This window comes from Sparus aurata, chromosome 21 (genome assembly GCF_900880675.1).
Source record: "Sparus aurata chromosome 21, fSpaAur1.1, whole genome shotgun sequence".
In the NCBI taxonomy this organism is placed as follows: Eukaryota; Metazoa; Chordata; class Actinopteri; order Spariformes; family Sparidae; genus Sparus; species Sparus aurata.
In genome coordinates, this window is record NC_044207.1 from 2,358,268 (window position 1) to 2,375,281 (window position 17,014).

Here is a 17,014-nt window from a genome sequence, read left to right on the forward strand (position 1 = left end):
TTTCTTAGTGAGGGCTTTGTTCATTAACCCCCATTTATGCGTATTGTAAAACATGGAGATGTATTTAGTGTTTTACTTAACAAATAAAAATAAAAAAAAATCATTGAATCAACTCTCACACCATCTCATCTTAAATGAACTATCTTTGGAAATGTGTTTATACCCTAACAATAGGACTATATCATTAGAGATCTGTTTTTACCTTGTCACTTGATTGAACAGTGATTTTGCAGACAAGCTTTTGAAACGCCGGCGACTCAACTGAGGCAGCGCATCCTTTACGACATACCCTACCACCAGCCTTCTCACTTCTCCTGGGGCAAGCATCTTCACCTCTGTTCTGAACTGTGTGGTTCTTATCTATTTCTGTGACAAATTCAAAATAGTGCGAGTATAACCACTTAGAACACGTTTAATTATCAGTTGCTGTTGTTGCCATCTTGCCATCTCCAAACCAGACCGTCTTCTTCTACTGTAGATTTAAAACAGTCTTCTTCCCTTCTTTTTTTACGGCTGTTGCACCAGGGTTGTTTTTTCGAAACCTCCGCCTGTGCGACAGCTTGGATTGTAACGCATTACCGGACTCAGTAACTGTGATAATATTACCAAAATATAGTTAGTAACGCGTTATATTACTCCATTACTGCCCAAACGTAATATATTACCCCCAACACTGGCTTCTAGAAAGTAAATGTGTTTGGCTGCACTATAGGGAATTCCTAATAGTACTACTTCTGTCATTTAAAATGAAAATTTTATTTACAGTAAACATACTTATTTTCATTTATGTAAATATGTTGTTGTTTAAACTTCTGAGTACATACACAAATGTTTAAATAAAACATATTTTGCATATGACATGAAGTTTTGATAGGTGATTGGCATTCCAGACAAATAACACTTTCATCATGTATGGCTAGTGTTGATCAGGTAGGCTTTTGTTTAACAATGTTCATTATTGTTTATCCAGGATTTCAAATAGCAATTCTCCAATGGCTTTTTAGTGCAAACCATTGGCCCATAGGCTATTACAAAAGTAACTACTTGAGCGCTAGTTAAAACCCAAATTACACAAAAATAACTTATTGAGTTGAAATCATTTGCTGACAGCTAGGTCCCCCCCAGTTCAAAAATCCCATCCGCGCCCCTACGGTAGGGGTGGGTGGATCGATCCAAATATAGACAGTAACGATACCAAGGTGAGATTGTGATGAGATTTATATTTTTGTTGTAGTTTCTCTTCTATAAAATCAGCAAATCACTTGTATTTCTTCACAGAGTTTGTGTGAGCGCAGTGTCTCTCTCAGTCCTTAAGCGCAGCACTCCTCTTCAACTCTCTCACTCGCTCACTCAGGTTCACTGGAACTGGAACTCGAAAATATATAGGCCTACTCATATTTAGATATATAGCCTACCTCAAGAATCTAATAACCCTTTTGTGTATCTGTTGAAGAAACATTAGTATTCCTATTTAGGCCACATGCAGATAGGTTATACATTTAATTATGTTAAATATAATTTTCTTATTTGGCTAAAATCTTGTCCTGTGTTTTTGTCACACCGCGGTGAGGGATGTCCTGTTTTGGGGTCTTGTCTGGCGAACTTCCTGTTTTATGTTGAAAATCTAATCCTCCTCTCGTTTCAGGTCACTTGCCCTTCCTCCTGTGTCACCTGTCTGATGTCTCCCCTGATTCCCTGATTGTGTCCACCTGTGTCACCCTCCCCCATGTGTATATAGTCCTCGTCTTCCCCTGTCTTGTTTCCAGAGTATATCGTCTCGTCGTGTACCTCCAGCTGTCTTCCACAGTCTTGTCATAGCCGTTGTTAAGTATTGCCCTGCTTGGATTTCTGTTTTCTTTATATCCCTCTGAAGAAGAGTGATTTTTGTTTTGCTAAAGTTTTTGGTCAGCTTGTTCCTTTTGAGAAGCTAGTTTAATTTCATAGTGCTTTGCTTTTTCCTCCTCTTGGAGCGTTTTAATTTGTAGTTTTCTTAGCTCTGTGTAGCGTAGTTTCTGTTTATAGCCTTTTGTCCTCTCCTCCTCGTGAGCGATTTTCTTTTGTGTAACTTTTCCTAGATTGTTGTTATTTAGATCAGTGTAGATTTAGCCTTTTGCCTTTTCCTCCCTCGGGAGCGATTTTCCGTTCATTGTTTTGTGCCTTGTGCCTCGTTTGCTTTGTCTGTTTCTCGTCTGTTCAGACGAGTCTAGAGTTGATAGCCATTGTGTTATCACTCTGTCTGAAGAGAGCACCAAGAATATCAGAATAAAAGCCTGCATTAATCGTTTTCTGTCTGCAACTGAGTCCTCATCTTTGCCAAGTCCTAACAGTTTTATCGTTATCATAATCATGGTCAACTTATTAAAGGCAAAAGTACAAAATCATTCATTGATCAGGAATTTCCAAGGAAAAAGTATCATTATTGGTATATACTGGCCCTGTACTTACTTGCTATCAGATCGATACCAAAATTTACAGTATTGCCCACCCCTAGTATAGCGTGACTGAAACAGGTACGTGTCAAGCATGTCAAAAGGAACAGACGGATGTTAAAAGAGAATCCGTTTTTCAAAATAAAACAACTTTCCGAGTATGATCGTCAATATAACGGAAATGGAATGACGTGTTCTTTCTCTGCGGCCCGGTACCGTTTCGCGGCCCAGTGGTTGGGCACCACTGTGCTACATGATTAATTGTTCTCGTCTGTGTGTGCTATGTTTTCTTATGCCATCAACCTGCCAGGGACAGCAGTCGAAAATTAGCCTGTATGACTAAATCTGGGACATTTACATGATAGACTCTGGTGCTCATGTTAATTAATGTGCATTGTACCTTCTTCAAATGAAAAGGACATGAGTTCAGCCTGAGGAGTGGAGCTACTGTGTAGTCTGGTGGTGCAGCAGCACAGGGGCAATAATCCCATTTCATAGTTGGGGGGGACAATAAACAGTAAAATTTTAGAGAATAATTCCAGGGGGGGACAAGGAATAAAAGTTGTAGCCTTTCTTTTATACGGCATCTTTTACCGCATTTTGAGGCTTTAGTCTCTCTATCTCTCCAACAGGCAGGTAGAAGACCTTTCTTAGCACTGGCTGAGTCCACCTTCACATGTCTAGATTTAAAACAAAATGATTGAAATCAAATTGTTATGCACACATGCAATCAGTAAACTAATTATCAGGCAAGCATCTAAGTTTGTTTATCAGATTTCTCATAATCAGATAACTGCCTTTTTCCAGATGAAAGATATCAGATTATGCTATTCTCTCTCTCTCTCTCTCTCTCTCTCTCTCTCTCTCTCTCTCTCTCTCTCTCTCTCTCTCTCTCTCTCTCTCTCTCTTTTTACTGTCAAATATGTAATACTCCAGAATGAATATCATGTGTAATAATAGGATCTGACACTTGTGACAATACTGCTAAAAAATCTGTTGAAAATTCATAAAGTTGTGATAATTTAATTGGAGATTGACAGAGACTGCAACATTTGACTCAGAAATGAAAATATCTGAATAAAAACAAAGTAGATACAGTATCTACTAGTTAACTGAACAAATTTCAAGACAATTAACTCTGGATAACTGGATATAACCTTCCTGGAAATAAATCTAAAATGTCAGTAATATCTGATTCTGACATTTACATCCAGACAGTCTTTTAGGATGACAAAAATAACTGGAAAAATGTGTATTTCCTGCTAAAATACAGTGTGAATGCTGACAGCTGAAGTGATTTCCGTAATCTGCTGAACGTGCTGCTGAAAATGCATAAAGCTATAAGAATGTTGAAAAAAAAGGTGAAAAGCTGTAGATTAAGAGGGCAGTAAAGATGTTAAAATGGTAAAAGAAGGCTAAAAAGGTGAAAAGTTATACGCTGAAAGAGCTTAAATAGGTGAAAAAAGGAGGCAAGGGATCAAAAGCTGTTGGGTAAGAGGGCAGGAAGCTGTTAAAATGGTGAAAACATACGAAAAGCTGTAGAATAAGAGGACTGGAACAGGTTAAAATGTTGAAAAAAGGCTAAAAAGGATGACAAGCAGTAGAGTAAGAGGGCTGGAACAGGTTAAAATGTTGAAAAAAGGCTAAAAGGTGAAAAGTTAAAGACTGAAAGAGCTTCAAAAGGTGAGAAAAGGATGAAAAGCTGTACAGTCAGAGGGCTGGAAGAGATTAAAATGGTGAAAAAAGGCTGAAAAGGATGAAAAGCAGTAGAGTAAGAGGGCTGGAAGAGGTTAAAAAGGTGAAAAAATATGTTCAGTTGTAGAGTAAGGGGGCTGGAAGAGGTTAAAGAGTTGAAAAAAGGATGAAAAAGTCCATCCATCCATCCATCCATTGTCAACCGCTTATCCAGAATCGGGTCGCGGGGGCAGCAGCTTCAGTAGCGAGTCCCAGACATCCCTTTCCCCGGCCACATTGGCTAACTCTGACTGGGGAATCCCCAGGCGCTCCCAGGCCAGAGAAGAGATATAATCCCTCCACCTGGTCCTGGGTCTACCCCTAGGTCTCCTCCCAGTTGGACGTGCCAGGAACACCTCCCTAGGAAGGCGCCCTGGTGGCATCCTCATCAGATGCCCAAACCACCTCAACTGGCTCCTTTCCATGCAGAGGAGCAGCGGCTCTACTCCGGGCTCTCCCGGATGGCTGAGCTTCTTACCCTATCTCTAAGGGAGACCCCAGCCACCCTGCGAAGAAAACTCATTTCGGCCGCTTGTACCCGCGATCTCATTCTTTCGGTCATGACCCATCGCTCATGACCATAGGTGAGGGTAGGGACGAAGATTGACCGGTAGATTGAGAGCTTTGCCTTTTGGCTCAGCTCCCTTTTCGTCACAACCGTGCGGTGAAGCGCATGCAACACCGCACCCGCTGCTCCGACTCTCCTGTCAATCTCACGCCCCATCATCCCCTCACTAGTGAACAAAACCCCGAGGTACTTGATGCCATCAAGACCACATCATCCGCAAAAAGCAGTGATGCGATCTTAAGGTCACCGACCTGTAACCCCTCCATACCACAACTGCGCCTCAAAATCCTGTCCATGTAAATCACAAACAGGATTGGGGACAAGGCACAGCCCTGGTGGAGGCCAACACCCACTTGGAACAAGTCCGACTTACTTCCGAGTATACGCACACAGCTCTCGCTTTGAGAATATAGGGATTGGATGGCCCTGAGAAGGGACCCCTTCACCCCATACTCCCGCAGCACCTCCCACAGAACATCTCGGGGGACCCGGTCGTACGCCTTCTCCAGATCCACAAAACACATGTGGACTGGGAGATTGTACTCCCAGGCCCCCTTCAAGACCCCTGCCAGAGTAAAGAGCTGGTCCGTTGTTCCACGACCAGGACGGAATCCGCATTATTCCTCTTCAATCTGAGGTTCGACAATCGGCCGGACCCTCCTTTCCAGCACCTTGGAGTAGACTTTCCCAGGCAGGCTGAGTAGTGTGATACCTCTGTAATTGGCACACACCCTCTGGTCCACTTTCTTAAAGAGAGGGACCACCACACCTGTTTGCCACTCCTTCGGCACCGACCCCGACCCCCACGCAATGTTGAAGAGGCGTGTCAACAAAGACAGCCCCTCAACATCCAGAGCCTTCAGCATTTCTGGTGGTATCTCATCGATCCCTGGGGCTTTGCCACTGTGGAGCTGTTTGACTACCACAGTGACTTCACCCAGGGAAATCGGCGACGATACCCCATCATCCTCCAGCTCTGTCTCCATTACAGAGGGTGGCTGAGTGGGATTCAGGAGGTCACCAAAGTACTCCTTCCACCGCCCTATAACCTCCTCAGTTGAAGTCAACAAGGTCTCATCCCCGCTGTACACAGCTTGGATGGTTCCCCGTTTCCCCCTCCTGAGGTGGCGGACAGTTTTCCAGAAGCGCTTTGACGCCGCCTGAAAGTCCTTCTCCATGGCCTCGCCGAACTCCTCCGACACCCGCTGCTTTGCCTCTGCCACAGCTGCGGCTGCCGCCCTTCGGGCCCGTCGGTACCCCAAAACTGCCTCAGGAGTCCCCCGGGACAACATGTCCCTGAAGGACTCCTTCTTCAGTCGGATGGCCTCCCTGACCACCGGTGTCCACCACGGTGTCCGAGGGTTGCCGCCCCTTGAGGCACCTAAGACCCTATGGCCACAGGACACAGCTGCAGCTTCAACAATGGAAGCTTTGAACATCGTCCATTCAGGTTCGATATCCCCAGCCTCCACAGGGATGCTAGAGAAGCTCCTTCGGAGGTGGGAGTTTAAGGCTTCTCGCACAGGGGCCTCCCCCAGACGTTCCCAGCTTACCCGCACTACTCGTTTGGGCTTACCAGGTCTGTCCAGGGATTTCCCCTGCCACCGAAACCAACTCACCACCAGGTGGTGATCAGTTGACAGCTCTGCCCCTCTCTTCACCCGAGTGTCCAAGACACACAGTCGAAGATCAGATGATGCGATCGCAAAATCGATCATTGACCTTCGACCTAGGGTGCTCTGGTACCACGTACACTTATGAGCATCCTTGTGTTCGAACATGGTGTTCATTATAGACAGACCGTGACTAGCACAGAAGTCTAATAATAGAACACCACTGGGGTTCAGACAGGGGAGGCCGTTCCTCCCAATCACGCCCTTCCAGGTATCTCCGTCATTGCCGACGTGCGCGTTGAAGTCCCCCAGTAAGACAACGGAGTCCCCCACTGGGGCCCCTTGCAGGGCCCCAGCCAGGACCTCCAAGAAGGCTGCATACTCCAAACTGCCGTTTTGTGCGTACGTAGGATGAAAAAGTAAAAAAATCAAAGGGTGAAAGAGCTCAAATAGGTGAAAAAAGGATGAAAAGGTAAAAAGATGTAGAGTAAGACTGCTGGAAGAGGTTAAAATGGCTGCACACACGTTGTAGGAGAAGCAACCATGAAGCAAGCCAACAAGATTTCCTACATTTTGTATGTATACATTGTCTATGTGAAGTAAAAGATATGGGATCCAAATCCAGCTGAAGAGAATTCTCTCTCCAGATTTTCCAGCTGCTCTACACTGTAGCGATGATGTCACGCACTCTGGCTCAAGCAATACACAGGCATTCTTCAGATACACATGCTGGAGAAAAGCAGAGACAAAGATCCCCAAAGTGTCCCCATAAGAAATGAATGGGAGAACCTCTCCCAAACTCCTGTGATTTCTGAAAAAAGCGTAATGGTAATCGCCAAAATTTGTGTATATTGAGTGAGAGAAGACATGGCTGAACGCGTTCATGTCTTTTCATTTCGGTCGAGTGAGAAATGAGGGCACAGCAGCGAGAGACAAATCAGGTACCATCTGCTCTCGGCCAGAAATTTAGCCTCAAAATTAACATTGCGGTTTATGGGGATATATTTCAACTTCTTGTCGCTCTCAGGCTTCTAAATCCAAAACCGTGAGTCCCACATCTGAAATGAGACCACCAGCTGACACCCAACAAGATTTCCTACATTTCTATGCATATATTGTGTATGTCAACTAAAAGATTTGGGACAAAAATCAAGCTGAAGAAAATTGTCTTTCCTATCTTCGAAGCCGCTCTCCACTCATGCGATGATGTCACGCACTCTAGCTGACGCAATACACGCCCATTATAAAATCAGAAGAGGAGCTAAAAATCCTTAAAACTAAAACTGCGATATTTTCAAAACCGTACTAAATTTTTAAAAACTGAATACATCGTCAATAGTTCAAGGTCTTGAGACTGTTTTAAAGTTTGAATGGTGTCTCTCGCTCAACGTATGAGGAACAAGTAGAGGTTGAAAGTCGATGAGTTTTGAAGAGGATTTGAAGCTTTTTGATATTTGAATGGTTTCAATCGCACAAAGTATGTAGGAGGAGATAGGTGCCGGAAAACGTACGGAAGAATAATAAATTCCAGAAGAACAATAGTGTGAATGCTGATGACTCAGCATTCACACTAATAAATTCCAGAAGAACAATAGTGTGAATGCTGATGACTCAGCATTCACACTAATAAATTCCAGAGGAACACTAGAAAAAATTGTATTTCCTGCGAAAAATACAGTGTGAATGCTGACAGCTGAAGTGATTTCCGAAATCTGCTGAACGTGCTGCCAAAAATGCATAGAACTATAAGAATGTTGAAAAAAAAGGCGAAAAGCTGTAGACTAAGAGGGTAGTAAAGATGTTAAAATAGTGAAAGAAGGTTAAAAAGGTGAAAAGTTATACGCTGAAAGAGCTTAAATAGGTGAAAAAAGGAGGCAAGGGATCAAAAGCAGTTGGGTAAGAGGTAAGGAAGAAGTTAAAATGGTGAAAACATATGAAAAGCTGTAGAGTAAGAGGGCTGGAAGAGGTTAAAAAGGTGAAAACATATGAAAGGCTGTAGAGTAAGAAGGCTGGAAGAGGTTTAAAAGGTGAAAAAATATGAACAGTTGTAGAGTAAGAGTGCTGGAACAGGTTAAAATGTTGAAAAAAGGCTAAGGGGTGAAAAGTTAAAGGCCGAAAGAGCTTCAAAAGGTGAGAAAAGGATGAAAAGCTGTACAGTCAGAGCGCTGGAAGAGGTTAAAATGGTGAAAAAAGGGCTGGAAGAGGTTAAAATGGCGAAAAAAGGCTAAAAAGGATGACAAGCAGTAGAGTAAGAGGGCTGGAAGAGGTTAAAAAGGTGAAAAAATATGAACAGTGACCAGAGGTATTGGATTTCAATGGGACTTGGTTAAAGAAAGATAAATGAAATGTCATATGTTCTGTTCCATGTGTTAGTTTGTGATTAGTATCTCTTTTCATTCATTCAGGACGAGTCTGATGAGCCAGAGCTTGATGGTGTTGCAGTGGGCCTCCTTACTGTCATCAGTGACCATGACACAATCCAGTTCACTACCACCCTGTGAGTCGTCATTGAAAGGAATTAGCCAGGAAGCCAAAGGCACTTTTATAGCTGATAACAAAAGCTAATTTCATTAGTGTATTATTTATTATTGTTTTTGATTACTGATTATTTTACTGACTAGTCAGATTAGTTGTTTGGTCAATATCAGAAATTTGTGAAAAATATCTAAGTGACCAAGAACACATTTGGAAGGCTAGAATCTGAAAACTTTGAGTTTTTCTTCTTAAAAATTTTGCAAATAATCAGTTAATCTACTTCTTGCATTTCTACAATCTGTTTTTTGTTCTATTTATTTTTAATTTATAAATGTTTATTTATTTTTCTGTTCAATTGTAACACTGAAGTGTGCTAAAAGGGAGTGGGCAAGAAAATACTTATCAGTAGCAGATGTTCATGACTTTTAGATATATTAAGTTTGTTAAATTCAGTGTAATTGAGGCAATCAATTGCCTCAAAAATTTTAAGTTTTGAGTCACATGTTTTCAAGTAAACAAACTCAACATATGTGACTAATGTGTACTTAAAACAATGACAACACAAACTAATAAACATTGAGTTTGGTTAAAATGGTGTGGTTGTGTACTTAGTGTTAATGTATCCATTTTAAGGTGTTAATTTTTACTGGAGCTTCTGTTGAACACATCATTACTTTAGTAAAAACAGTGTAACAAAAATATATAGTGTGTCAAACTATGTTGAAAAGCAGGAATTTATAGTGACATTGAAATTTCAACGTTGATTGGATTTGCAAAATCTAAACTAAAATCAATATTGATTCAATGTTGGCAAATTCACCTATGTTGAGAAACGTGATGTAGGAATGACGTTACTATTTCAACGTTGATTAGATTTGCAAAATCTAAACAAAATTCAATGGTTATCCAGCACTAGCACCTGACGTTGATTCAACAGTGACTCGACGTTAAAATGCCAGCTTGGACCTGGATTAATCAGTTTGTCCAATAATGTAAGACAGGAAGTAAAGGAGCCTGTTTAAGTTAAGGAAATAGTGGAGCTCGGCATAACCCAACCCTATTCAATTTAACCCAATTGCTGGGTTGAATATTTAACCCAAAAATTGGGTTATGCTTAACTACAGTGTTGGGTTATTTTAACCCAACTATTGGGTCAAAGAAGCGATAAATTGTGCAACCCAACAGTTGGGTTAAAAATAACCCTACATTGTAGTTAGCATAACCCAACTTTTGGGTTAAATATTCAACCCAAAATTTGGGTCAAAAAAATAACCCAACCTGTTGGGTTAAAATAACCCAAAAAAGGGGTTCGTCCTTATTCAACCCAGCAATTGGGTTAAAATTGGGTTATTTTTTAACCCAACTGTTTTTAGTGTGCAGCTTATATATGTAGAAACCAGAGAAAACGTGTTTTTTTTTATGATATGGGACCTTTAAATGTAAATAGTCATGAAAATAAAGAAAAAACATTAAATAAGAAAGTGTGTCCAAACCTTTGACTGGTAGTGTATATTGTATTTACATTTCATGTTATTCCTTTGTTTATTTACCACTGTAAATTGACCATTTACCATAGAGTGTATGACCATGATTGGTGTGCAATGGCAACTGTTTAACGTGCAAGCGGTACAAGTAGAAATCTTGCCTAGGGCACCAAATTGGTCAGGGCTGGAGGGTCTCTCTGGAGGCCAGTGTGCTGTTGTGAAACTTGAGTAGCCTTGGTCCCAGGGAATGTTTTGTGCCTTACAACCTATGTATTCCTTTTGGGGTCCTTAAAAAGTCTTAAAAAGATGAATATAAAGTTTTTCCAATAAAAAGCCTCAAAATTCAGACAGACTGAAGAAGAAGAATGTTTTCCCCATATGCACCCCGTCATCATAGAGGACTGAGGAAGTACACACATCAAATAATACTGTATTAGTCTATGCACATCAGAACATTTGTAACATTGAATACAAAATAAGAAACACAAGTTTATCAGGAGGTGATTCCTTAACCCTTTTCCATAGTTTTCAACTGGCCTATAAAATAAAACAGCTTAACAAAACTGTGTGTGTGTGTGTGTGTGTGTCATCCCCTGTGGGACTGGTATGGTTTCATTGGCCCAGAAGTTTCGGTCTAATAGAAGTGACAAAAGAGCAGAGAGCAGCAGTCAGGCAGACATGTTGATCAGAGCACAGACACAGAACGAGTTCAGGATCTCTGCCATGAAGACATTATGAAGATCAGACCACAGGTCAGTGTCACTCTCCTCCTCTCACTCCACACATTCTTATGACCCTCAGTGCCTCCATCATGACTCAGTCACAGATCACAGGGGGACAGACAAGAGACAAGTGTTCGGAGACAAATCAGAGCAGGGTGATGGTGACAGACTGGAGGAACTTCATTGTGTCTCCATTAGTTGTTACTGAAGGAGACTATGAAGGCTGCCACACACGGTAAGTCCAACAACCCTCAGCATTTTGATACATGGAACATTTCTGTGTTTGAAGACAGGAAGATTCAGATGTAGACAGTTTACTGTCCTGCAGTCCTGCTAACAGGGCTTAGATCTCACCTCAGTGCTGTAAATATGGCATAAACACTCTAAATAGATTTAGTGTTTAGATGGATTTGCAAGTTTCTTCTACCTATTGTTCAACTAAATTATGTCTACACCTTGTTTGTAGACAGTCTTTTTCATTGAAGTCTTTGTCATCTTGAAGATACAAATTCATTTTTGGTAATATAAGCACCATTGATAATGGTGAATCAACAGTTAGTGAAACTTCACTAATTAACAATGACATGCTTTTAAACAACGTATTAAACCACTGTAAATATGTAACATGACTTTCATCGTCATAGTGAACTTAATACTATTGATGAACTGTACAGTACTTATTAGACATTTATAAAGTATTATAGACATTAGTTGAAACTCAGTCAAATAACTTTTAATAAATGTTAATTAACCATATATAAATGATGGTTGTCATAAAGTGTGTTTTGTAGGCTTAGTAACTTTCTGAAACAGCTGGTTGCTGTAGATTTTAAGAAACATTACTCAGATCATATCAATAAATCAAACCATTAGACAAGAACAACATCTGACCTAATATCTATCTATAAATGCACGGAATCTCTGTCTGTCTGTGTGTGTGTGTGTGTGTGTGTATGTGCCTCTTGGTCAAATATCTCTGCGGATAAGGATCACACTGACCCGAGACTTTCAACATGGCAGTGGTGTGCATCTAAGTATTTGTTTGGACTGCAATGATACCATAAATGCTTTACAAATTCCGCTGAGCATATTCCACCAGAGCCACCACAGTCACGTGCGCACCAGAGCCAATCACTGCACACCGTGGCCACGTGCGCACCAGAGCCAATCACTGCAGAGTTCAAGCCCACGACGTACTTGAAGAAACAAGCGGATTTATACCTGCAGCGGCGCGAGCTGGACCGGGATTTTGCCGGCGGTTCGGTCCGTTCTGTTCTGTGCATCTAAACTGACTGTTGTGGATTAATGAGATTAAACGAGTCCGGACCGAGTCTGTTCGGGTCTGAGGAGATCCGGAGACGCACGGACAACAAAGTGGAATAGGAATCTGTGGATGTTCATGTGTAGCTAGCCGCTAGCTAGCTGCTAGCCGCTAGCTACACGGCCCACCTCCTGAGGCGACGGACCGGCCGCATCGGCATGTCCAAAACCGGACCTAGGGTAAATAATGTCCGCCACGCTTTTTCGCGAACATTGCCGTCACGTTTGCTTTGTGTCTGGTGCAGGAAGAAACGGTAAAAACGGCTTTTGTCACGAAAGTGTCCAAGCAGCAAGTTTGGTTGTTGAGGAACAGGAAGTTGTGGGAGGGACCTAGGCGGATGATTGACAGGCAACGACGGTCGGACAGCGATATTGAGAGTTGAGAGATTTGTTACATTTAGCGTGTTTGGAGTGTGTAGTTAGTGTGTTATGTAGTGTTTGGTGTAATGTGTTTAGTGTGTAGTGGAGTCGGTTTTTCGTTTAATGAGTCAGAACAATGAGAAGATGCTGAATGTGGAGCAGGCAGTGCAGCTCTCAAGGAGCACAGGCAGACCTGAGCATTGCCTGCATTTAAATGTAAATAGTTACATATAACTTTGTAAATTTTTTTAATTTCTGCACAAATTTAGCAAACAACAATTTATATTTGCATTATAAGTAAAAAAAAAAAAAATGGTTTGTTGTAAATATGTTTATTTGTGGTTTTCACAGTAAAAAAATCAAACTTTTTCTACTCGGAATTTATGGTTTTTTTTTGATTTTAGGTCCATTGTGTTAATACAGTTTGTCAAAATAAAAAAAATAACTGTACAGTCACACATGTGAGGTTGTGCTAAAAATAATGACACCAAGTAAATAGTTTTTAAGGTGAAATATAATGGCAAAATCAAAAATAGTCAAAAACAGCCAATTATACCCTGGAATATCGGATTTCACAACAAACCTAAATATCCCTGACGTCCCGCCTTCAAACACAGCCTCATTTGGCCATCCATGAAAAAGCTCCTTAACCTCCCACTTTTATATAGGAATACACTTTTGTTACGGGCACTGCACTAGTTTAAAAAAAAACAAAAAAAAAAACATTTGTTTTTATATATCAAACAAAGTTTGATGATATAATATCAGAAATATGAATGAGCAACATTACTGATTTACAATGAATTGAATTATGGATGCAACAAATGTAATACTAGTGCTCAGATATCACTCATAGATTAATTAGTTTAGTTTAATTTAGCACCAGGTGTCTAACAAACCCTGCTCCTCCTCATCTCCATCTATTCTTGATAACTGACACAGATGTATAAATATGTGATAGAACAAGTAACATCAAAAAGAAAATTAGTCTTGTATCTTTTTGCAAAACACTGACAACATAATGGCTTGGATTTGTATGGCGCTTTTCAAGACACTCAAAGCGCTCTTACAGGGGTCCAGGTTCCATACATTCACACAAGGCAAGGTGGGTGTCTTGCCCAAGGACACAAGGACCATGACCATGACACCCAGGCGGGGACCGAACCGCCGACCCTCCGAAAATAGGCCGACCCGCTCTACCACCTGAGCCACGGTCGTCCCTGCAACATGGTGCATATTGTCCAGCTGATGTAGTTCTGTCACTTTGTTGCCAGAAAGAAATTCCTTATTTCTGATGAAGAATTAAATAGAATTAGGAAGTGTTCCTCCCCTCCCCAACACACTGACATTTTATCGGTTGAACTACGATCTACATCATTTTGTAGCAACCAGAGAGTTATTAAGAAGCGTTTTGGGTAAGTGCAGAGCTCTATAGAGTTAGTAAGACTCTGTTCAGTCAGAGTCTTTTACAGAAACGATTCGAGAACAACCGATGTTAACAATAGCACAACAAGACAGAGAAGTTTGCACACACACTAACACTAACAAACAAGTATGTTCAAATTAGATTGAATCATTTTCAGCTTTTTTTTATGTACATATATATATATATATTTCTTTCTAGTCACAGTGGCTCCCCTCAGCTGTCAGTCTGGGCATTCTCCCACACTGTAACCCACTGGAGAGGGGAGGCTGATCCATAGGACTGATCACATGTACAGTATGTAGCAGCTATCCACACACTGACAACATGTTGCAAGCAGTGGCTGGAGGAGATAACATGGCACAGTGTTTGTAACCTGTATATCTGCAGGGCTGTGTCCTACATACTGTACTATCACAAGTAAAGCCTTGCTGAGCTGGAGGCGGGCATTCACACACTCATGCGCACTACCTGTGCAGAAAATAGGTTTTTAGCACGCTTCTGACATAACACCCATCGATCAGTTTTGGTCTGTCTTCCTTGTTCGGTTGTTTATTGAGAGGATGAATCAATCTGTAGATAAAATCAAAACCTTGATACTGGGTCAAAGAGGTGGGTGTTAAAGGAACAATCAACAGTGTTTAAATTTTAATAAGCTAGGCTCATCTACAGACCTTGATTGGGGTGATTACAGATTTCTATAGCTTGTATGGTTTATTCTGTTTTGATCTGTATAGGCCTAATTGTTCAAAAGAAGACTCAGGTATTACCTTTTGTCTTAACACTCAACCTCTTCATAAACTAGAGCGAGCAATAACTGTTTACTTTAGTTCTCATCAAAGCGATTAAAGACTATGTCTGTGGACCGTAACAAGTCGTTCTATAGAGAGCTGAGGCCCCGTCCTTTCCAGTGTCCCTTAAGAGACCATATTTCAGATAAACTTTGTTTGGTGAGAAACAAATAATGTATTGATCCTGTTTGAACTGTGTCATGAATCACACATATGGTGTTTGTCAGTTTGCCATCAAACTAATGAAATATAAAACTGAAAATATGTCATTATAAAGATGACACAGCCGAAAGTGTCTAACTTAAAACTTTGTAGAGCTGCTCCTGTATATGAGCAACTCACAGAAGTGAACCAGAACCAGCTTTCTGTTCACAGAACTATAGTTGTCAATATGAGCAGATTCATTCTGAGCCCAGTTGGCTCCATGTTGGCATTGGTGACGTCACGTGTTGATGAGACAATGTAGTTCACTGAGCTTAAACATATGAGGTTTGACTTTAATTACAACTAACTGACACACGTTGTGTGTGTGAATCATGACACAGTTCAGAGAGGATCAATACATTATCTGTGTCTCTCCACTATACAAGGTTTTCATGAGATGAGGCCCATCGGGCAAACCGGAATGGGCGTGATTTTGGCGCTATATTAAACCGAAATTTGTACAGAGTGAGAAGTCGTTAAGTTTCGGCCTATCTTTCTGGCACCTGCTTATATGCGTCAAGCAAACGACATGTAACCGGACCAGACAAAGGGGTGTAGCATTTTTGTCAAGGGAAATGCTACAACCTCACATGTCTAGTTGAAATATGAAATAAATAGGAAACTAAAGTGCAGAGAAATAGTCAATATCTTTATTTTGAAAATCTTGACAGGAAGTGTGATGTTGTGTCTGACTTGCGGGCAGTCACCTGCTGCAGCAGAGAGGAGAGGAGAGGAGCGCGGAGGAGACAGCACACCGGACAGTTCTGAGGTACCGGACGGGCTCACTGGAGTCATCCTCTCCTCCGAACACACTTCAGGATGACATTATCGTTTTAATGACAGCACACTTTAAGGACAGACCGTGCCAGTCCTGTGCCGGACCAATTTTATAAAGACCAAAAAACGCAATTTAGGGGCGACAACGGACCAATCACAGTAACAGGCGTCGATACTTCCAGCTCACCCCGCCTGGAGATGGAGGTCCGCGGTTAAGGGCTCGGGGAAACCCGACTCGGCCCGAATTTCGCCAAAATTACGACGGGAATCAAGTACAGCTGCCTGTCTCCCGGCAACGGGGCAGACCACCGGCCTCTCGTCATGTCTCGTGCCAAGGAGCGGCTGAAAGGCGGGAATGAGACCAAGGACAGCGTCACTCTGCTGCCGTGCTTTTATTTTGTAGAGGTGAAGCATCTATCTATCTATCTATCTATCTATCTATCTATCTATCTATCTATCTGTCTGTGTCTGTCTGCCTCTATCTATCTATCTATCTATCTGTCTGTATCTATTTATTTATTTATTTATCTATCTATCTATCTATCTGTCTGTATCTATTTATTTATTTATCTATCTATCTATCTATCTATCTATCTATCTATCTATCTATCTATCTATCTGTCTGTATCTCTTTATCTATCTATCTATCTATCTATCTATCTGTCTGTATCTATTTATCTATCTATCTATCTGTCTGTATCTATTTATCTATCTATCTATCTATCTATCTATCTGTCTGTATCTATTTATCTATCTATCTATCTGTCTGTATCTATTTATCTATCTATCTATCTATCAGTCTATGAGGCCTGTGATTATCATGCAGGTGAGGGCTGACAGGCTGCTGTGTGACTGGTATGGTTGGCTAATATCTAGTTTGACATTCTGCTCAGCAGATTATCAGGTTGTCCCTGACTCTGACCAGCTGACTGGCTGCTGGGTGGACTGATGGTCTGTAACTACATGTCTCTGTATGAGAGGTGATGGATGGACGCTGTCCGTCAGTCGGGCTGTATGTGTTGGTGGTGCGTCTGGTTTGGGGTGAGAACAGCTCAGAGGGTTGGATGGTGCTGACACACAGGCCTCTGGCAGCTCTCTCTCTCATGAACATGAG

The 17,014-nt window shown here is 41.5% G+C and overlaps 1 protein-coding gene across 3 annotated transcripts in view; it reads left to right on the forward strand.

The window, feature by feature from the left end:
- Nucleotides 1-11,022: 11,022 nt before the first annotated feature.
- The window catches only part of LOC115572876 (phospholipid phosphatase-related protein type 4-like), a 168,819-nt gene continuing 162,827 nt past the window's right edge, over nt 11,023-17,014 (forward strand). For 2 of the 3 annotated variants that reach the window (XM_030403346.1, XM_030403347.1), the window contains exon 1: nt 15,813-16,305. In XM_030403346.1, coding sequence (XP_030259206.1) covers nt 16,222-16,305 — 84 coding nt within the window. In that variant the 5' untranslated portion in view covers nt 15,813-16,221. Of the gene's footprint in view, nt 11,056-15,812; nt 16,306-17,014 lie in introns of those variants that run through there. The other variant, XM_030403348.1, reaches the window with a different exon arrangement.